The 23634-nt window shown below is 41.9% G+C and overlaps 1 protein-coding gene across 8 annotated transcripts in view; it reads right to left on the reverse strand.

The window, feature by feature from the left end:
* Positions 1-402: 402 nt before the first annotated feature.
* Positions 403-23634, reverse strand: part of SMARCD3 (SWI/SNF related, matrix associated, actin dependent regulator of chromatin, subfamily d, member 3) — a 103947-nt gene continuing 80715 nt past the window's right edge. For all 8 annotated transcript variants that reach the window (XM_063324120.1, XM_063324122.1, XM_063324119.1 and 5 more), the window contains 9 exons: positions 23298-23420; positions 21376-21471; positions 20786-20887; positions 18648-18809; positions 16478-16575; positions 10706-10841; positions 8381-8503; positions 4579-4680; positions 403-4480 (listed from right to left, as the gene is read on the reverse strand). In XM_063324120.1, the coding sequence (XP_063180190.1) occupies positions 4427-4480; positions 4579-4680; positions 8381-8503; positions 10706-10841; positions 16478-16575; positions 18648-18809; positions 20786-20887; positions 21376-21471; positions 23298-23420 (996 nt within the window). In that variant the 3' untranslated portion in view covers positions 403-4426. The remainder of the gene's footprint in view (positions 4481-4578; positions 4681-8380; positions 8504-10705; positions 10842-16477; positions 16576-18647; positions 18810-20785; positions 20888-21375; positions 21472-23297; positions 23421-23634) is intronic.

Consider the following 23634-nt stretch of genomic DNA (forward strand, 5'->3'; position numbering starts at 1 on the left):
AGCAGTATAATTCCTACAGCACCTCTCGGTATTCAAGCTCCAGCCCCAGCAGCAACTTTTTTGTTGACTATAACTGATAACAGTGATAATGATAAATGTACTGCAAATGACCAAACACCTAATCTGGAGAGGAGCCAGACCTCTCCAGTGGTAAGGATTTCTCACTTAGTATGGAAATGGCTGAAGATGGAATCCAGTGAAGAAAAAAAAAATCATGTAAGAAAGATCTAAAGTTCTGACCTTTGTCAGGTCCCATTAAAACCTGTATATTAATGCCCCTGTGTGCGTGTGCAGGCACATACAAGTAAACAGAAATCCAAAAACTCGAGAACATTATCAGGAGCAGAAAGAAACCAGCTGTACCTGTCTGTTAAGGCACGTAAGGTTAGTGCAAGAGATACAAAGAAACAAAGTATTTATTGTTAAAAGCTTTTCTACGAATCACTTGGCATCATACAATGAAGATATGGTGGCTACAGAGCAGAGGGAGTCTGTGTCTCTCTCTCTCCCCCCTCCTGCCCTTTATACATGTATTTGCTCACTCTCACAAACCCACAGTTGCATTTTTTTTAATGGAGTTCCTTTCTTCAATGAGATTGGAAAAGGTGTTTATCATACAGGATCTGGCAGAACAGACACATCCTATTGAACAACAGAGCAGTTACAGAAAGGAGACCTCTCTTCAGGAAAAAAGAGCTTTCTTTTCCCCCGTCATCTATTTGCACTGCCATAAAAGGGTTCTCAACACAAAAACAGGCCAAAAAAACCCCAATACCTGACTAGCATTTTGGCAAAATTAGGAGCCCTAAGATATGCAGCAATATTGATATATATGCACTAATGTTTTCACTCAGCTTCCACAGGATAAATTCTAAACAATGTGGTGTAAGAGAACTGCCAGCTACAACAGTGTCTGCACTACAACTACCAACCCTGCTAAGTCGAACAGCCGAATCCCTGTTGATAACAGTGGAAAATGTTTTGACAGTGTGTCTCAAAGTTATGTGCAGAACACTTGGTTCTGTCCCGCACGCCCATTTCCCAGGCTACATACAAGTTGAGACCGTCTCTCTCCCACATCTCTCTACACGTATACATACACACATGTACACAAAATACATGGACTCACGTGGACTGTGCTATTTCCAACAGTACTCTGCACATTATCCTGTGCTATGTCTTACTGGCACTTCTGTGGCACTCTGCTCCATCTTTTTGTTTTGTGTTCCACTGCTGTATTCTTCTCTCTATTCCATAATCAAACATTTGTTTTCCCTTTAATTTCTCAGAAACACTCGGTCTGAAGCACAAACGACTAAAAGTGTGTTTCAAACCTGTCAACACTTCAGCTCCAAGATATATTTCCCTTCTAATGGTACTCCAGAATTCTGTTTTAACCCTTTCCAAGTTTGATGCTATATTTTCTAACAATCTATATTATCATCTATACATTAACTACTTTTCTATGCACAGAATGTTTTTTCTGCAGTATGCACAGATTTGTATTGTACTGTGGCAGCAACTGAAGACCCCAAAACATCTTCTTGTAATCTTTTATGCACACAAAAAGACAACCATCCTGAACTTAAAATGGATTTATCATTCACCATCTGCCACAATTACATGCCTGTTCAGTACCACTGCCTTTCATTTTCGTACGCCCAAGCAGCATTTGGTCCAGTTCCTCCCGGTATTGCTCCATTATTTCTCTTCAAATACAATTTCTCTCTTTTGCAAACACACAAGCTTCTGGCTGCACTCCCAGAACAGAGGACAAGACTTCTCTCTGTGTCTCTTCAGTAAAAGGCCTGAACTGCTTCTGAACGCAGGGAAAAAAAGTTAAAATCTCAAATCACAGTTTAACCAAAGGAAAGACACCTGACAGCTACGCCTAAGACTCGCTGTCAGTGACCAGTCTTTATATGTACAGTAGGAATATGAACATTAACAATATATGAATTCTTATAACCCAATAAGAATTCAGATTTTTGGATTACCATCCTCAGTGCCATCTACGCACACACACACACTTCAGTCTAGTGTGGGTGCTTAACATAGTGCTTTCCAGTGATGGTTGTGAACACTGAGCAGCAACACCACATTAGTTTTGTTAATTAATTCTACAGAGACATTCTAAAAGCAGACTGGACTCCGTTATGTTGCCAGCTGTGGCACATGACTGAAATGTCTCAGTACAAATATCTGCCTCTTCAGTGGGGAAGTTCTCAAAAAACTGAGTTCCCTGGCAGAACTCCTGCAGGCATCTACCCCAGTCCCATGCCCTTCTCACATCCTTGCATCTCATTCTCTGCATTTCTTATTCCTGGAGACTGAATGCATCCCCTGAATGTAGCTGCTCTGTTTACCACATATAGAAAAGAGTTTTACACACCAGACAGCATGCACACAACAGACACAGCAGCATAATAAATATGGAAGCACAGTAGCAGATGACCCCCACTGTTTTCCCTTCTAATGCTTGCTTGTAGTCCAATTAGTGGAGTCCTAAAGTAAATAAGATTTCAAGTAATTCACTGTCTGGCAGCCTCACAGCCCCTCACTATACTCAGCTTAAGACTGCATGATTTCACGTTTTACTGTAAAAAAAAAGGTTTTAACACAAAAAAAGTTCCAAACCAAGCCATTCCTGGTAAAAGGTCTCAAGCAAAAGATACAGCTATGATTTTTCTTACACCAATGGTTTTGCATGACAGTACTGCCATCACATGACTGCAATCAAATGTAAATTTTTCAAGACATCTCTGAACACAATGAACAGAGTAAAAGCTATGGTAATATTAGTGAAACCAGCGGTATTAAATAAAGGAGTGTAAGAGAAGACTACCTCTTCGGTGACTGGACAGAAAAGTTCGACTAAGAAATTGGCAAAGATAACAGAAAAGGACAATACCACAGCAAAATGTGTTATTCAGAAGAGCTGCCTCCCTTCCATACCATATGTGAATTTGACTCTCTTTCCATGAAAGTGAAAGAAAGGCGATGAAAAGGAGTAACCTAGAAGAGGATTTTGAGTGCCACATCATCTGGATCAAGAGTTATACTTTGGCAGCTGCTTTTTGGACTAGAAATCATGTTGGGCCATGAATTACAAACTAGTCTATGCACTACAAAAAACGAGGGGGGGGAATTTAATGAAGATATCCCTGCTTCCAAGTAAATATGGTGTAAATTCCCATAGTCTGAATTTGTCATACACTTACAAAGAAGATGGTTTCCAAGGGATACGTTCTCTGTGCTATTTAAGGCTGATAGTGCTTTATAACTCAATAGCATCCTATATAACTAGTACGTATCATGTACGGGTGAACGAAGTAATTCAGAGTAAGAGGCAGTTCACCTATGATCAAAATGTGAGACCAATCCAGGGACTCAGTTAACATCTTTAAGTAAAGAGAAAACTGCCACTTTATATGAAGTTAAGCTTCTTGGATTCCGCACCAACTTAACAATTAGGGACATTCTCAGTGCTGATCCCTACTGGCACACAGAGAACATTTAAGAAATCTTGTATTTTACATACGCGCTTATTGTTAGTATCTGCTGTTTTCAAGGCAGGTATCAGCAAAGCACCATTAAGTCATTTTCATTTTCTCAGAATGCCTCATTTCTTGCTTCAACTTCATCTTTGCTAACACCACTGATATTAAGGATGCCTAAGAAGCTCTTATCCCGGGGATAATTCCCTTCTCAGTACAGCACATTGATTCATACCCACCTAGTGATATGTAATTGAGTCTACCTTTCTCTGCAGGGGCAAGGAAACAGGAAGTATTAGGGTTTGCAGGGGAAATGTCCCGACTATGCTTCTTTCTTCCAGAGTGACTGTTCATTCCAGGAATGAAAATCCTCCTAGCTTGTTCTTTCACATGGTGAGATGGCTTCTTGCACTGCTCCAGCTGGAATAAAAACTCTATTCAGGAATATAAAGCATTCCACAGCTATAAAAACGACTATCTTGTCTAATTCCAGAAAATTTACTATTTGAGACTCTTAGTTAACATAGGATGAGAACTGCATTTATTTCTCTAAATCTGTAGTCTCCTATAACGCTCATCTCAACCTCCCCCATCAATATCACCCATGATTCTATGCATAGCCCATTAGGATTTGCTGTGTAGTGTCTGAACTTTCCACTAAAATTTAATGATGTGCGTTGATGAATGAACCTTTAATCTTCTGTAACACTGACACTTGTGCGGTGCTTTCTCTGGCCTGGAATGGTTTGAGACACCCCCCATGGGCAAGATTTTCAAGGGTCACTGTAAAGCTGGTGTTCTGACTGGTGTGTTGGTGGTACATTCTCATCCAGTCAGGAAGCAGGTCCATGTGTAACAGTGAGCTAAGTAACACTGAGAAGTCCACTGGTTTGGTGGTCGTGATGCCAATGGGATCTTGTGAACAGTACTTATGTATTGCGCACTCCCAGAGATTGTTCCAGTTCCTGCCGGCGCTGCTGGATCTGAAAGAAAAAGAGAAACTGTACAGTTCAGCAGATTCAATTGTTCAGTGGCAGGAAGATTCATTTATAAGCCACTAGTGAGGATCATTCCTTCATACCTTGCAGTAGAAATATCTGCTCACAGCCTCTTGAGACCATGGCTCGTGATAAAATTCCGCTCTGCGTTCTTCCTCTGGGTTTCCAACTACATCAGTCATCACCTGTGACAAAAACAAAAACTTTTTTCACTATAGCTCTTCTACCATGTAGAGAAACATTCAGATTTACCTAGAATCAAAATTTGTCTAGATTACTACATTAGAAATGTTCAGGACTGTTCTCTAAGCCCAAGGCAAATGGACAACAAATGGCATGTGTGTTTACCACCAAAACAAGATGGTCGCATACAAACCGTGAACAGCTCCTAACCTCTGGTCCTCAGCTGTGCCAAGGAATAATTCTGGACACCGGTAGTTGCCCAGGTTAAGTGCCACAATCTCTAACAATTGAACTTCATGGACAGGTTAGTTCCAGTGCCCAGGAGAAGTTCCCCAGCACTGTTTATTCTACTAGCCTATGTATCCAAAGAACCTCAGTAGTTACCCATACACAGAGTAACAACTTGAAAATGTTAAGGTATTCACATCAGACTGAAGCACAACTCTATACCAGTGTTGACCTTATCTGAAAGCATATCTTACCTTGATTTCAAGGAAAGTTCTGATGGGGAAAGCACTGAGGAAAAATAACTCTATTGAAATGCGAGGAACAGAAAACCCTAGTAGTTCCAAAATGGCCAAAGGCCTGAGCTGATTTTTCAGTCTACGCAACTGCCAGGAGAGCAAGATTTGAAAAACCAACAAGTTGTTTAGGGAATTAGTGGATTGGACTACCTGAAAAACTGCCCTTAGGGACAAAGGAGTCAAACAGAGCTGGCAGCTTTTTAAGGACATTTTTGTCAGAGTGCTCTAAATTCCCATGCTTAAGAAACTGGGCAAGGAAAGCAGGAGACCGGCATGGCTCAGTAAGGACGTCCTGGTTAAACTAAAGTGTAAGAAGAAAATGCACAGGAAGTGAAAGTAGGGACACGTATCTTGTGAAGAATATAGAGATGCTGCCCAGATGTGTAGGGATGGGCTCAGTAGAGCTAAGACACATCTGGAGATTAATTTGGCAAGGGATGCAAAGAATAATATGGGCTTTTACAGGTACGTTGGGCCAGAAAAGGAATATTAAAGAAAACGCACACACACACCCTTCCCCCGCCCCCTTCCCTGGCAAATAAGACAGGAGAACTGATGACAACCAATATGGAAAAGGCTAAGTTAATCAATAATTTTTTTTTGCCTCAGTTTTCAATGGTAATCTCTCTTTCCACATAGAATTGTAGAATAGTTTGGGTTGGAAGGGACCTTTAAAGGTCATCTAGTCCAATGCCCTGCAATAAGCAGGGACATCTTCAACTAGACCAGGTTGCTCAAAGCCCCGTCCAACCTGGCCTGGAATGTTTCCAGGGATGGGGCATCTACCACCCCTCTGGGCAACCTAGGCCAGTGTTTCACCACCCTTACTGTAAAAAATTTCTTCCTTATATCTAGCCTAAATCTCCCCTCTTTTAGTTTAAAATCATTACCCCTTGTCCTATTGCAACGGGCCCTGCTAAAAAGTCCGCCCCCTTCTTCCTGTAGGCCCCCTTTTAAGTACTGAAAGGCCGTAATAAGGTGTCTCCGGAGCCTTCTCTTCACCAGGCTGAACAACCCCAAATCTCAGTCTGTCCTCACAGGAGAGGTGCTCCATCCTTCTGATCTTTCTTGTGGCCCTCCTCTGGATCTGTTCCAACAGGTCCATGCCTGGGGGAAAAGCTGGACATGAGCCAACAATGTGCCCATGCAGCCCAGAAAGCCAATCATACCCTGGGCTTCCTCAAAAGAAATGTGGCCAGCAGGTCGAGGGAGGGGATTGTGCCCCTCTACTCTGCTACCTAACCTGCAGTGCTGCCTCCAGCTCTGGGGTCCACAGTACAAGAAAGACATGGACCTGTTGGAGAGGGTTCAGAGGAAGCCATGAAAATGGTCGGAGGGCTGGAACACCTCTCCTATGAAGAAAAGATGAGAGAGTTGGGGATGTTCAGCCTGGTGAAGAGAAGGCTGCGGGGAGACCTTATTGCGGCCTTTCAGAACTTAAAGGGGGCTTATAAGAAAAATGGAGAGAGACTTTTTACCAAGGCATGTGGTGACAGGTCAAGGAGCAATAGTTTTAAACTGAAAGAGGTAGGTTTAGATTTGGATGAGAGGGTGCAGCAGAGAGCTACCAAGATGATTAGGTGACTGGAACACCTCTCTTACGAAGAAAGACTGAGGGAACTGGGTCTCTTCAGTCTGGAAAAAAGACGGCTGAGGGGGGATCTTATCAACACTTATAAATACTTAAAGGTTAGATGTCAGGAGGATGGGGCCAGGCTCTTTTCGGTGGTGCCCAGGGACAGGACAAGAGGTAACGGGCACAAACTTGAGTACAGGAAGTTCCACCTAAACATGAGGAGGAACTTCTTTCCCCTGAGGGTGGCAGAGCCCTGGCACAGGCTGCCCAGAGAGGTGGTGGAGTCTCCATCTCTGGAGACATCCCAAACCCGCCTGGACGCATTCCTGTGCAACCTGCTCTAGGTGACCCTGCTCTGGCAGGGGGGTTGGACTAGATGATCTCCAGAGGTCCCTTCCAACCCTATGATTCTATGATTCTAGATACAAGGAAAACTGTTTTTACAATGAGGGTGGTAAGACAGTGGTAAGACACTGGAACAAGCTGTCCAGAATAGTTGTGGATGCCTCATCCCTGGAAGTGTTCAAGGTCAGGTTGGATGGGGCTTTGAGGAACCCAATGTAGTGGAAGATGTCCCTGCCCATGGCAGGGGAGTTGGACTAGATGATCTTTGAAGGTCCCTTCTAACCCAAACCATTCTATTGATTCTATAAAAAAACCCCAATATTCTGATGAGTAAGTCTCCAGCATCACAGAAATCAATTGTAAATATAAAATTATTGGTATCTTTTGCAGAGTAATATTATGCAGTCACAATTCTGATGCCAGCAGGGCAGAACATTATAGAAAAGACCCTTCTGGAACTGGTTGTCAGTCACAGAGAACACTGAACAACTGTTCTATGTATGCAGCTAGAGAAGCTCCACAACACCTTAGTTTGCAAGCTCTTCAAGCTAAAGGCTGTTTTATTTAAACATTCTTTCAGATGCCTGTCCCCATTTTGAATACAATATAAATCATCATAATCATAATCTTAGCAGTAGATTTTTGGAAGACTATTGACTACAAACTAGACATATATGTTTGAAAGACACAACAATTTTATTAAAACAATTTAATGGATTCATTAATACAATTGGTTTGAGGCACCCGAATTAAAAACACAAAGTGTGAAACCTTATGAGGAACAAATCATTCATTTTTGCAGTCAAAAAACTGAACTTCTTTACATTCCAATTCTTGGGTATCTCAAAGCTAAACTCAAAGGCAGATGATACTTAATCTGCCTGTTTCTTACATAAGATTAAATTATGAACTAAGAAAACACCCAAATTGTGTTACTGTACTATAGGATGCTCCTGATGAATTTTATATAGCTTTGATTTCATTAAGTACACCAACACAGCCCTGCGCTTCGATCTTACTGTCTGATCACAAGTTCACCTACCACCCCCATTAAGCACCACTGTTCCACTGAAAGTGGAATACAGCATAAACTGTCTTTCCTGCATACTTTCTGCTCTGGAATTGCAGTACTCCACTCATTGTCTGTCTTCCACAAATTTTCCATCCTGGATGTTTTAGCTTTATACTCTGTATACATTTAGATAAAATTCTTACATTCTGCTTCCACTATTCATTCTTCTTCAAACCTCAGCTCACCTTAAGATCCCTACTTTGGGACCGAAGAAGGTCTTGGATGTACCCTTTGGGATCTTTGGAGAAACTCAGCATGAAATCACGTTGTATTTTTAACTGATTTATGGATTCGATTGTCTCATGAATCTGACAGAAAAAAAAACAAAGCAGATGTTACTTAATTCCTCCCATGCTCCAGTGACCCTAAGTTCAGCCCCATTAGCATCTTTGTCCTTCTTGTAATGTACAAAGGTGACAATTCTACACCGCAGACTGGTGCAGGTTCCCATGGGTTTTTCCCTTCAAAGAGGGAGTTAACCACAATCCTGCAATTACATTTTGGTTTCACTTGTACTTCTGTAATACAAGTATGTACAGGATTCTTCTTCGCTTCCTGTGTTGAACTACTGGATGGTATGCTACATACAATACTGAAAAGCTAAGTCATGTCACTGCATAATGTAGTAATTTCTGGTGTATAATCAGTCTTTCTGCCAAGTCTGGGATTTTTCAGGAAAGGTGCTGTATAAATATGTCTTTAAACAGTGCCCAATGCAAGAAAGCAGTTATTCCCCTGGTTAATCATCATCATATCTTCGATACCCTGCTGTGATCCTTAAAATTTCTAGTAACTGCCTGATCAAGTCCATGTTAAACAAACTCACATAACAGCCATGACTTGTAGACTTTTTCTTATGAGAAACCCTATTAAAGTCACAACGGCTGCAAAAAGGAGTGTGAATAATGAAAAATCAGGAGTATGAAAGGTTTATAGAAAATGAGTCATATCTTCAGAAATATTATGAAAGAAATTAACATTAACCAGCAGGGAAGAATGAAGACTCCAAAGAGAAGTCAAGGTCCTATAATCATCCTGGATAACAAAATCAAGTATGATCAATGGGAGGACAGTTCATGAATCATTTGCACATACACACACAGAAAAGCAAACTTCTGCTACCCTGTTCGTCTAAAATTCCAGTTTGAGACTGTAAACTTACCGTGTTTAATTTTGTTTATACATCTATTTTGCCAAACAGCTAATGTGGCCAGGCACATGGGAAAAAATAATCTTCCCCTGATCTGGCTATGCCATCAAGGCCACTAGTGTAGGCACGGCTATATGGTATATTAGCAGAAGAGAGCTGCTGTCAACTTAAAAATCATTCCTTATTTGGGAAAATTATGTATCCACGCTGGTGAGAAATCTGTTGGCATGCACCGAGTTTCCACTAGAGGACTCTGTGGCCGCACAGCAATAGACGGTACACATGGTAACAATGCAGCAGTCAATGCCTGTCTACCCAGAAGTGCCTTCAGTAACCTCACTAATCACAGCTTACCCCCTGCTGTAGCAAATGCTCAAAAAAGAGGCGATACAGACACGGGGAAAAGTGAGCTGGACTGGAAACAGAATAATCCTATGGATGCTGCATGCAAGCCTATGTAGGCTGGGAACCAACTGGCCGGGCAGCTGCCCTGCCGAAAAGGACCTTTCTCAAGAGTCATAAAACAAAAGATGCTGCAACAGTTACCAGAATCCATAGCATTTCCAGTGTCCAAACCCCCTTTAAAATCGCATGAAGACCAGAGTTTAACATATTTTTTTGTATCAGAGGTAAACAAACAGAAACTGGGCCTAACTGTATGTCACATAAATCATCTCTGGAGCACGATGTCACACCTCTTCTTCTTCCCTTGCTCTGAGAAGCTGCTTTTGCTTATCCCTTACCAAGTCAAACCGGCCATTTACACATGTGCCAAACACTGGCTAACAGTCCCCATGACATGAACCCCTAATACAGCCTGCAGAGCTCAGCACTGCCGTAAGGCAGATACTATTATTTGAAGTGCACGATTCTCTTTCAGTAACACCAAAAACAAGTCTGCCAAACTGCTCCAAGTGATTTTTCTGCCATGCATTTTCCATATTTTCACCTACTGCAGAGAGCTGTTCTGCAACTGTGCATGCACAAAACACATCTGGAGTATGAGATTCTCTTAGCTTTGCCTTGTAGCAATTTAGCAAGATACCATGACCTCTCAATAATACGTTACAGTCAAACAGTTCAGATGATTCTTGAATGCCAGGGGACTCATTATACTACCTGTGAAACTCTGCTTCTATCACCTCAACAACAGTGTCAGGCCCTGGATCACATCCTAAACGGGAATGCCACTCTCCCCTCTGTACTCCCATTGCATGTGACTGATTCATCCCTTGAAAGCACATCCAACAGAGAAGTCCTTGTCTCACAATGTTACTGTCTTTGACGCGTGCCACCAAACCCACATGAAGGAACACAATGAGTATATATGCCAAGTGATACTTTACTCCTGGGATAGTACCTTGTTGTCCAATGCTGTAATCTCCTGTTGGTTAGCTGTTGAGAGAAGAAAACTACTCATCTGTCCCTTTAATGGGTCTTCAACTTCTACGTCTATGTCATAACAAGCCGTCTTCTTCTGATCGTTGGGGTCAACACTATGGAGAGTGTAACAGAAGATCATGAGAACTGCCATAATGAATCAGAATAAATACCCCTCCATCCCAGAATACGCTCTTTGATAAAGCCTGTTGCAGATGCTGTGGGAAGAGTTTAAGAACAGGGTATCTTTATGTATTTGGATATCCTAGTATATCCTCTCATCTTTCATCAGTCTGAATTCAGAGACTTTTAAGCTGGACGTTTTGTCCAGATCATCAACTTTAATAGGTACTAATGGACCTAGTCTTCATTAAATTGTCTAGCATCTTCCTGAGATCTGTTGTAACTCTTGGCCTACAAAACAGTTCCCAGTGGTAAATACCACACTGGTAAGGTCTCTGCTCGACTGCATCTTTTTTTGAGATAGGGTAAGTAGAACTGTACACTACCCTTCTGGATGTGAGCACACAATGACATTTTATTTGGTTCTCAGTTCCTTCTCTAATAATTCCTAGCACTGTAATTGTTTTGGCAGCTATGCAGCATTGTAATGATTCCCAGCTACTTCTTAAGAGATAGCAGTGAATTTGGGGACCACCAGTTTGTAAAGTTGCCTCCTTAATTCTTCAAAGAATACAGCCAGTCATGCCTTCGTGTTACAGAAGCTCTATTGACTCTTCCCCAATATATCACATGTCTATTAACTACATTCTCTACTACACTTAGTACCAACTGGCTACCAATATCCAGGATTTATGGTTTTGGCATCACATTAGCTAGTTACTACCCCTCTGGTACTGAAGGATATTTCGGTAATAGGTAGCACATTGTATAGAATCATAGAATCATCTAGGTTGGAAAAGACCTTTAAGATCACCGAGTCAAACATAAACCTAACACTGCCAAGTGCACCACTAAACCATGTCTCTAAGTGCCACACCTACCTGCCTTTTAAATACCTCCAGGGATGGTGGTGACTCAGCCACTTCCCTGTGCAGCCTATTCCAGTGCTTGATAAACCTTTTGGTAAAGGCATTTTTCCTAATATCCAATCTAATCCTGCCCTGGTGCAAACTGACTGCTGTTTCCTCTCATCCTGTCATTTGTTACTTGGTAAAAAGGACCAATACCTGCCTCGCTACACCCTCCTTTCAGACAGTTATAGAGAGCGAGAAGGTCTCCCTTCAGTCTCCTTTTCTCCAGGCTGAACACTCCCAGCTCCCTCAGCTGCTTGTGCTCCAGACCCCTCACCAGCTTTGTTGCCCTCCTCTGGACCCGCTGCAGCCCCTCAATGTCTTTCTTGTCGTAAGGGACCCAAAACTGACGACAGTATTTGAGGTGCAGCCTCACCAGTGCTGAGTACAAAGGGACAGTAGTTGGTAGTTAAGCAATTTCATGAGAGTCCTGCATGAAAAAAACACATACCACTCCTCATTTAGCGTGCGTTAAATTTATTTCTATTTGATATCTTGGTGTGATAAAGTTTTTCAAATACACTTTTTCTTCCACCTGCCCTCCAAAACCCATACTACACAGGTATGGGACCTTCCCTAATCTCTAAAGCTAACACTGAATAAAAGAATGAATTTTGATTTTCTGATCTCACTTTAGGCAGCTTATTGTCTTCCAAGACCATTTTTTTAAATCTTATTAATTTCTCAGTTTCAATAGCAGGCTTCCTACTTCCAATGTATTTCAACCAATATTATTATTTTCTTTTTCATCTTTAACAAGCTAAATATCGGTATTTTTCTTTGGCTTGTCCTATCCTAAATTTGTATTTAATTTGTTGAGGTTTATACTTAACATCTGCTTTCTCTTTATCTTTAGATTAAAGTTTTTTATCAAGAAAACAGTTTTTCAACCCAGTAGTCGGTAAATACTGGGCACCTATCATGGTGGGATTCTGTTATAGACCACCCAACCAGGATGAAGAGGCAGACAAAATATTCTATAAGCAGGTGGGAGAAGTCTCACAGTCAATAGCCCTTGTTCTTGCGGGGGACTTCAACTTACCAGATACCTGCTGAAATACAATACAGCAGATAGGAAACAGTCTAGCAGGTTCCTGGAGTGTGTTGGGGATAACTTGCTGACACAGCTGGTGAGGGAGCCGACTAGGGAAGGTGCCCCGCTGGACCTGTTGCTTGTGAACAGAGAAGGACTTGTGGGGGATGTGACGGCTGGAGGCTGTCTCAGGCACAGCAATCATGAAGTGACAGAGTTTTCGATTCTTGGAGAAGTAAGGAGGGGGTCAGCAGAACTGTCACCTTGGACTTATGCAAGGCGGACTTTGGCCTGTTTAGGAGCCTGGCTGTCAGAGCCCCTTGGGAGGCAGTCCTGAAGGGCAAAGGAGTCCAGGAAGGCTGGACATTCTTCAGAAGGAAATCTTAAGGGTTCAGGAGCAGGCTGTCCCCATGTGCCAAAAAAATGAGCCAGCAGGGAAGACGACCAGCCTGGCTGAACTGAGAGCTTTGTCTGGAACTCAAGGGAAAAAAGAGCGTCTATGACCTTTGGAAAAAGGGGCAGGCAACTCAGGAGGACTACAAGGAGGTGGTAAGGCTACGTAGGGAGAAAACTAGAAGGGCCAAAGCCCAACTAGAACTTAGTCTGGCTACTCTGTAAAAGATAATAAAAAAATGTTTCTATAAATACATTAGCAACAAAAGGAGGGCTAAGGAGAATCTCCATCCTTTATTGGATGGGGGGGGAAACATAGTGACAAAGAAAGGATGAGGAAAAGGCTGAGGTACTTGATGCCTTCTTTGCCTCAGTCTTTAATAGTAAGACAGTTGTTCTCCAGGTACCCAACCCCCTGAACGGGAAGACAGGGATGGGGAGCAGAATGAAGCCCCCATAATCCAGGGAGAAATGCTCAGTGAACTGCTACACCACTTAGACACACACAGGACTATGGGGCCGATTGGGATCCACCCAAGGGTGCTGAGGGAACTGGCGGAAGTGCTCACCAAACCATTTTCCATCATTTATCAGCAGTCCTGGCTAACCGGGGAGATCACAGTTGACTAGAGGTTAGCAAACATGATGCCCATCTACAAGAAGGGCTGGAAGGAGGATCGTGGAACTTCAGGCCTGTCAGTCCAACCTTGGTGCCGGGGAAGGTTATGGAGCAAATCATCTTGAGTGCCACCAGACAACATGTACAGGACAAACAGGGCATCAGGCCCAGTCAGCATGGGCTCATTAAAGTCAGGTCCTGCTTGACTAACCTGATTTTCAATGGCAAGGTGACTTGCTTAGCGGATGAGAAAGAGTGTAGATGTTATTTACCTGGACTTTAGTAAAGTCTTTGACACTGTTTCCCACAGGATTCTCCTGGAGAACGCTCACGGCTCGGATGGGCATACATTTCGCTGGGTGAAAAACCATCTGGCTGGTCAGGCCCAAAGAGTGGTAGTGAATGGAGTTAAATCCACTTGGGGCCGATCATGAGTGGTTGTTCCCCAGGGCTCAGTATTGGGGCCAGTTCTTTCTAATATCTTTGTGCCCAGGTGACCAAGAAGGCCAGTAGCATCCGGGCCTGTATCAGCAATAGTGGGGCCAGCAGGACCAGGGCAGTGATCGCCTCCCTGTACTTGGCACTAGCGCTAACACAGAGCCAAGGCCTTTTCTGCTCCTCATGCCGCCCCGCCAGCAACGGGCTGGGGGGCACAAGCCGTTGGGAGGGGACACGGCCAGGACAGCTGACCCCAGGGATATTCCATACCATATGACATCACGCTCAGCAATAAACTAGTGCTGGGGCAGGGGGGACACTGCTCAGGGACTTGCTGGGCATCAGTTGGTTGGTACTGAGCAATTGTTTTGATTTGCATTACTTTTCTTTCTTGGGTTTTATTTCTTTCTCTTTGTTTTTTTCTTATTTTTATCTTTGTGGGGTTTTTTTATTATTATATTTTATTTCAACCATTAAACTGTTTTTATCTCAGCCCGTGAGTTTTCTCACTTTTACTGCTCTGATTCTCTTCCCCATGCCGCAGGGGGGAGCGGGCAAGCAGCTGGGTGCTGTGTTTAGCTGCCCGCTGGGGTTAAACCACCACAAGCAATTGGCAAATTGTTTCAGCGACTGACTACATTCACTGTTAAAAACTGAATGCAGGGGGCCAGAGCAGAAGGTCTGTCAGAGTCCGCTCAAAGTTCAACTGGAATAGTCCCCAAGGCATCCTGATATAATTTGAACCTGCTCTGAGTTGGGAGGGGGGAGCTCGAGATGCCCAGCAGCAATCCCTCCTACCGTACATTATTCTGCGATTTTATGAGTCTAAAAATGACTTCCTTTAAATTTAGTGCCAAACTTCCAGATTTATTTTAGCTTAGCTTGAGACTGTAAAGATTCTATTGCAAAAGTATTCCCTATTGTCAGGAAATTAATACTTCCCCTTTCCACAGCATTATGTCAGTGCAGTGTAATGCTGTCAGGTGCTGTGTGATGCCCACAGCGTATCAGAGAATGCTACTATACACAAGGTCCTGCTCTTTAGCTTTTATCTCACAGAAAACATACTGCCTCCAGAACCTCTTTGCCATCTCTCTGCCCCTGGAAACATAACCATCAGTTCCTTGTCATTTTTCTCCAAGACAATGATTATGTATATCTGAGGACCTCAGCTTTTTTTGGTCCATCAAACAGGTCACTGAGTTGTCTTCAATGACAGTATATACACAGCTATCAATCTATCAAGCAGGTAGTCAACCTGCTTTTTGATCACTCCATTTTATATATTCAAATGAATTGAAAAGCAAATTTTATTTTGATAGCCTATGTAATATTTAAATTTCTTATTACATACATTACAAAATTAAAATAAAGAACCCAATTTTAAGCATATTCAGAAATATTTGTTGTCAATATTCTGTAGAAAATCAAATCACTATGCTCAATTAAAAATAATCTTTAAACACCCAGAATCAGAGTTTTGACCAAGACCACACAGGAACTTGGGAAAGACTGAAATATCTTAACAGCAAGGTCGCAATCCCCAAAGTCTCTTTATCCGCCCCCCCCACCCCGCCCAAGCTGTCACTTAAACATGGAATGTGCTGGAAGTGCTCTAGGTAGTCAGAAGTTGTATTTTGTCTACTATGCCAGAAATACATCTGTTTTGACAAGGATGCCAGAAGCTCAGTCTTGGTCACAATGGCCTTCTCTGAATCGAGGCATTCTTTACTGTAAATCTCTTGACATCTCTGACCAGCTGTCGTTCTTGGAATAAGGCTAACACCCAAACAGCTGACCCAATCCCAACAAAGCATGCATCTGTGGAAACTGTAATACTGTTGTACATTTTACATAATAACTCAGTGATTACAATCATTGCCCAGGATGTATGATATCTTACTTCAATTCCTTTTTTCCGCTATAAAGTGGACTCAAACTCTCATTCCTCTCCCCTTAGGAAAGAAACCTGACCAACTCTCTCAATGGTATTCTAGTAGGGATAAAAATGATAAGGAGTTCTGCATACTCCTAGAGAATTGGTGCCAATCTATTGAAAATAGTTCAGAATTATTATAGACCAGAATGACACGGAGAATGAACACAACGGCAAAGTCCAAGGTACTCACCTGGAAGTGAGTGACTGGAATCTGGTCCCTGCTACTGTAGCTGTTTCTGTATTTCATATAGTGAGAGTTTTGCACACGACAGTGCTGAACTGACTGACCAGCTTACCTGATGATATGGTTTATCACTATAGGGTCTGGTGGCAGCAGCAGGTTAGTGAGTCTCTGAGGAATTTCAGAAAACTTTAGCCGTGGACAGTCAAAGATCTGGAATAAAATAAAGAAAGTTATCCTTGTCCAAAACCTAACTTGCAATTAAATGAGAAAGTAAGAAATAAATAGTTCAAAAGTACGGTGATTTTGAAAGCTATAATTCTGGCTCCTTGCACAGAATGAATTTTTGGTCACTTCTGTCCCTGTGAATTGCTGCTGTACTTATAGTCTGGGCTGGCTGGCAGAGGCATCTGATGACAACCATTTTAGGGGTCCCACTTTTGGCTTAGTTGCTGAAGGACAGAGGCCACTTTAATGTGACATCAAGATCAACTGTATCGATGATGAGAGAGAAGCGAACGCTTCCTCTCTCACTAAGGGTTTGCAGCAGCATATTGTAAAGAAAGCACTATTTATTTATTTTTTTACCAGAGGAAATATAAAAACAGTTTGCTTTTTTTTCCCAAGGCATGCTTCCTGCAATATTTTATGCTAAACAAACATACGAGAAAACATTTTTGTATTTTAAAACCATTTGTAATTTTTTCTTTTTAAGATTAAGGGGAAAAAAAATCAATATGGTTTTATTTATTTTTAACCAAAACCTAAACAGCCTCTTGGAAGGGATTCACTCCTTTCCAATCAACATCTCATGGTTACCTTTTCTTTACTATGCTCCAGGAGTTAAATATGTATTGAATTCAGAAAAAAAAAACAATTTGAAAAGGACCAAAATCTGTAGTTTTTGGGAATTTTCTGTGAGTAATTGCAATATGTTGCCATGATTCTAGAACCACTCCTTACACCTCGAGTTTTCAGAAATGCAATTACTACAGCCGTTCTTTTTCGCACTGGGACTTTTAATACTCTGAACAGGTGAATAGGCTGTTCTCTAAAGACATTCCCTTTAAACTGACAGAGTATCTTCTAAAATCCATAATTTTCTGGAGTGAGGGAATCTGGTAGAAAAAATACCCAGAAGCCAGCTCTGGCTTTTAAAATACCTTTGGACCTTTTTTCTTGCTTTTGCTTGTAACACAGTGGATTTCAAATCTCCCAGTTGATGTAAACAGTATTTCGAAACAGAAAAGGATCCTTCTGCATCAACTCTAAAATCTGTCTAATTTGCTGGACTTACCTGCACCCAGGAACTCAGCCAGCTAGTTTCTAAAGAGCAAGGAAGTAACCAAATCTACTGAGTCTGCAACTCGCTGTTTATTTCAGTTCTGAATTCTGACACTTGATAGAGATGACTGTGGAATTCCTACTCAAAATCTTTGCATACAAAGCTCCATCCAATGTACTGTCACCACTGGCTCAACACTCATGTCAAACTCCTAACGTGGATGCCCACTAAAACATTACTCATTTATTAAAACTGCCAGTGCTTTCCCTAAACAGGAGTATGTCACAAACCTTACCCTCAGGTACTTTCGACATAAATTAGGTAAGCCTGAAGCTACAGAAAAACAAATCCAATTAAGATAGTGATTGCTCAGAGAACATTACCTTTACAAAATAAATATAATCTTATTTACAGAAAAGGTGAAGATGCCTTGAAGTGGCCTTCTTGGTTAATTCTAGAGGTCACCGTGAAAGACAAAAAGTCTTAATGTGCTACTTTCAAAAATCGTGCAGATCATTGAGGGAATTTTATAATCTGAAGTAGAGTTAGGACAAAATAGCTTTTCTAAGTATATCTTCCATGTCTTTTGCCCTTCATATAAACAGGGAAAGAGGAGGGAAAAAAACAGGTCTACATATGAATTGGCAATCAGAATCAGCAGATTGTTTCACGTTTCTTAGTACAAAATGATGCATCAGGGGGAAAAAACAGTAAATCAATACAGTGAAACAATTAGAGAAAGTCCTTCTTCTGTAAACAACTTATCTGGGAGCGCTGAATGTGTCAAACACCAGATGTGTTTTTTTGACAACCCTAGCACATAAGGAGGGTGCTTATTATATTAGTTGTAGTGACTGTTGAAAGCCTACGTACTAAAGATACTAAAGATACCGTAAATCATTAAGAGAAGACGAAAATCAGTAATTTTCATCCATCCAAAATTTGCAGATGGATATTATAGCTTGCCTCTAAAGAGCTACTGTGTCCAAAAAGGAGTTACCTGCTGGAAGTACTTATCACAGTTAATGTATTCCTTATCATGGGAGTCTTGCAGCTTATTTGTTTTGATGTACTGCCAGAGAGCCTGGATGATGGCGGATCGGGTCTGTGTGTGTATCCCCAGCAAACGGGCTAATCGCGGGTCCAGCTTAAACTGCGGAGGCTGTGACAGAAAGAGAAGGAGATGGAGATGGCAATAGAGAGAAAAGCAGATAGATACACAAGCATGAAGTTTCAGCTTTAATTCTCGGGGGACTCTGTTCCTCAGGAGAAGCACCCCATTCAATAGCAGAGATTGCAAAAATACGAGTTGCTCAGATATGTACCAATGTCAGTGTCCTGGAAGAACTATGTCTAGGGTTTGAAAAGAAAGATGGACACTCTATGTGCTATGCACATGGTCTACCTGTATCACATGCTTTAGATAATAACTCACATGCAGACTCAGGAAAGAATTTTCCTTTTCAACATTGACGCATAATTTGACCTTAGGGAGTGGGAGAAGAAAAAGAATGGTCCTTCCTCTGAACTGGAAGGTTAACCACAGATAGAGAGAATGAAGTCAGGATGATGCTTCTACTGTTGCTAATAACTGCTCGGCTGTCTCACATGAACAAAGTGTGCTGGAACTCCTGTTTTTCACGCATGTTCGCACCATTCTGCTGCATACCAGAAAATCTACCGAACTAGTCAATGGAATGTATTTCTTCTCCCGACCTCTGTGATAGAACTCTTCAACTACCCCGTTCTGCATCTCTAGCAATATATGTTCCTTGGATACCTTGGAATTCGGTGCGTCATCAAGTGTCTACACGTACGGAAGGTTAATATTTGCCACGTTATTATGCAAGGATTACTCTGTTGGGTGCTAGGTCACCCAAAACTAGCTTTATAACAAATTGAAACTTAACGATAAGAGAACATCTATTTTGAAGCATAAATTTATAATAACGTTGAGCATAACAAACATCATTCTATTGTCTTAACAATAAAGATTCTCACTGGCTATATCAGCATTTCAGTTAGCTCATACGCTCCCTAAAATTAGTAAATTTTTCTCTCTGTTAACGTAAAATGGAGCGTACTTATCCTGGAGAGATGCTATTTGCATGGAGGGGAAAGAGAAAGGCACAGAATGAGTTCTTAAAGTTATACAACCAAAATACGTCTGAGATAACTGCCATTGAAAAGGGAGATCCCACCTCCTCTCAGCAGTGCATTTCTATCCATTTCCTTAAGAGAGCAACATTTCTTTCAGGGATGGTTTCAGTCATATTAGTGAGCTCCATAGCTGCAAATCTCCATTGTTTGTGCCAAGAGAACGGAGACTGTCGCAGTGCACACTCACAACTGAAATGAAAGTGGTTTTTTGGAGCAGCTCAGCCTTACAACAGCTTAAAACAGTTTGAAACTGTGCCCAGGAACCTCCTTTATATATTCTATCCCAAAGTAGAATAACCTAATTTTGCCTGTTGGGTTTTTTGTTCGTTTGTTTCCTATGACTGGGATCAGGGAACTGATTTGGAAGTAAGTTTTGTTAGCTTTCAAATGGATCAGTTCCATGACTTGTTTGTGTTCAGCCCACAAATACCACTAATACAATAGAACTAATACTGACAAAAGGGGGAAGCAGGAATGCCTAACAAGGCCTAAGAGTAATGGCAAGTCTCACCCTTGCAGGGCAACATTGCCTTATGACAGATTTGGGTGAGAATGTAACCAAAACTTAACAAGACAGGAAAGCTGTGTAGCCTGCTCTCAAAAAAAAGGTTGCGACAGCTATTCAGGTACCACTAGCAAAAGCCACTCCTTTGACTTTCTGCACAGGACCACACACATAACTCGTATGCTAATTATCTGACTGTTGTCCAAGAAGCCCGAGAATAAGCCAATGCTTATTCTTTCTGCAGGTGGGCAATAAAAATACTAATTATCATAGTGCCAAGAAAAATATTTTGCTAGAATATAACAGAATGTAATAGAAACTTGATGTGTCCCCGTTACATTTTAAATAATCTGTCAGTTTGGTCAGTTCTGAGTCCAAGTATACTGTTTTTTGATATACGCGACAGGATGAATTTGCTCTGTTGCACAATGTCCCAATGGTGGTATTTTCCAAGCCAAAAGCAGTGCACTGACCTGGTAGTCCAGCATGAGGAGTAACGTGCACCGCACGCTGACATCACCAGGTCTCTTCACCTGGAAACCATCCGTTTCCTGGGTTGTGGGAGTTCTGTGCCACTGCCAAAGGAAAAAAACAAGTATGACAGTCAGTCATTTTTTCAGTGATGTCCAATGAGGTGTATCTTGCACAGTACACCATGCAAGAATAAGACAAGTACAAGCCTTCTGAAGATCTTGCAATTAAAAAAAAACAAAACAAAACACACCACGACAAAACCCCCCAAATCATCACAAACTGCTCTGCTGTTAGCATGCTTTACATGCTAACATGAAAAATGCACACAATTTTTTCATCATTTCATACATTCTGTTCTAAGATGTGCACTACATCACTACTACATCTATGTTTTTAGACTATATCGATTCTGTTAGTAAACATCCTTAAAAAGAATGGAATTTTGAAGACTTTGAAAAATACCTTAAATGAGATAATGAAGGCAAGCTAACTTAAACAAGGTGGACAACAGGCACATAGCTGTTTATCTGTGTTTGGATTGGGTTTGTATGCATTGGGTTTGTATGCAAAGGGTACACAACCTTCTTACCTCCACAAGATGGTTGTCAGGTCCATAAAGATCTTTGTCCAGTTCAATAACCAAACTCTTAAAAAAAGACGAAAACTTCCGTTTCTGTTTGCTGAGCTGTACAATCAGAAGAAACAGAAATGTTCAAGGCTGCGTATATTAGCTTGTGTTCTATGCTTCCTTCTCAGGCTTTCTCTTTCTCTTGAACATTAATTTCCATATAGACCACAAGTGTGATCAATCTAATTGAGTTTTCCCTCTGACAAATGCAAGGTAAAATGCAAAAATCTCAACAGTGGTGGAACAGCGCACACTTAAGGGAAGAACTCCCTGACTCTCTTGATGTTATTGAAAAGGACTGGCTTGTAACATGAACACGGCACCTATGAGAGCGGGCCACAAGGATGCTCTGAGGGCTGGAGCCCCTCTGCTGTGAGGACAGGCTGAGAGAGTTTGGGGGGTTCAGCCTGGAGAAGAGAAGACTCCATGGAGACTTTATAGTGGCCTTTTAGTACTTAAAGGGGGCTTATAAGAAAGATGGGGACAGACTTTTTACCAAGGCCTGTAGTGACAGGTTAAGGGGCAATGCTTTTAAACTGGAAGCGGGTAGGTTTAGATTGGACATAAGACATTTTTTTACTCTGGGGGTGGTGAGCCCCTGGCCCAGGTTGCCCAGAGAAGCTGTGGCTGCCCCATCCCTGGAGGGGTTCAAGGCCAGGTTGGACGGGGCTTGGAGCAACCTGGGCTGGTGGGAGGTGTCCCTGCCCAGGGCAGGGGTGGCACTGGGTGGGCTTTAAGGTCCCTTCCCACCCAAACCAGTCTGTGATTCTAAGGCCACTGTATACCTTTTAACAGTTTGGGTTTTTTGATGAATGCTAATTTCTTCATCTGATTTATCAGATGACAGTGAATTTTACAGAATAATCACACAGTAAGTGCAATTTCCTTTTACATTTTGCCTTTTCATTTAATTATCAGTATTAACTGTTTACTACGCAGCTCATACTGTCTAAATTAAAAACTGGGAGGTCTATAATCACATAATCTGACTTTCCATAGAATACAGTCCACAGAATTTCCATTATTTTCTTCTTATTTAATGCAGAAAATATTTTAGAAATACATCCCCCTTTGATTTAAAATTTGCCAGTAATTGAGAAGCTATTTCGTTCCAGTAAAGAATCTTTCTTTATTAGAATATACGCTCTAATTTCTAAACTGAATTTGTCTAACTTCAATTTCCAGATGTTGCACTTCGTTACCCCTTCATCCTCCAGCAAGATGATGATTCTGATTCATGTACAGTTATCTCCCGACACAATGACATGCCTCAAAAGCCTTGCCTTCTCCATACACCACACACGCATGTTCTCCACCTGTTTATCCTACTAAATACTTAGCTTGTGAAGTCTATTCAAATAGGTCACACCTTTATTAGGGAAGTCCAGCTTTCCCCAAGGAAAGCTAAATCTATCACTGAGGTTTCTGAGGACTTCAGAATGATAAAGTTTTTCTTCCGTCCTTTCTCTGACCATCCATACATCTTCCTGTCCTCCCTCAGAATATGAACTACTTGCTTTTCCTTGTTATCGTACTCTTCACAGGATGCAATGCCTGCTGTAGGCCTGACATCCCACCTCTTGTGACCTGAACCCTGACGTATCTTTTAAGGGAATCATCTCAACCCTGTTCTCTCCACCTCCTCCCACCTGTCCTGCCCTTAAGTCTGCTCCATTTCCCACTGTCCTCCCTGCCCCTCCCCAGCATCCCCATTATGGCCTTATCCCTCTCTGAGGCTGGACATGGCACCTTCCTGGCAGCCACAAGCCAACACTGCGATTCAGAGATGCCTTGGCTGAGTTGATGTCCCCAGTAAAGTCAACCACCCCACAGGACACTCTCTGGAGCCCCACCAGCCCCAGTGAAGCACAGGTAAATCATACGTCATCCAGGAGCTTCCCCTCCACTCGCAGCTCCCACGAAGCAATGCTGCCATCAGAGTCATCAGCATCAGATTTTGCAGGATTAAATGTGTTGGAGATGTAAAGTCTCAGTTTCCGCTTTTGCTGTTACACAAACAGAGAAAAGAAAAGTACACATCCAGTCTAAGTCCAAGACCTGAGGAAGTCACAGGAAAGGGGATAGTTACACATTTAGTAGAGAACGTGCATGTTTAGTACAGTTGCACCAGATTTGACCAGAATTTAAGATTTGGTTATGCTTAAGAAAATACACTGAAGAGCTGAATCTGAGACTTCCTTTCAAAAACTATTGGCTGTA

Source organism: Chroicocephalus ridibundus, chromosome 2 (genome assembly GCF_963924245.1).
Source record: "Chroicocephalus ridibundus chromosome 2, bChrRid1.1, whole genome shotgun sequence".
Taxonomy (NCBI): domain Eukaryota; kingdom Metazoa; phylum Chordata; class Aves; order Charadriiformes; family Laridae; genus Chroicocephalus; species Chroicocephalus ridibundus.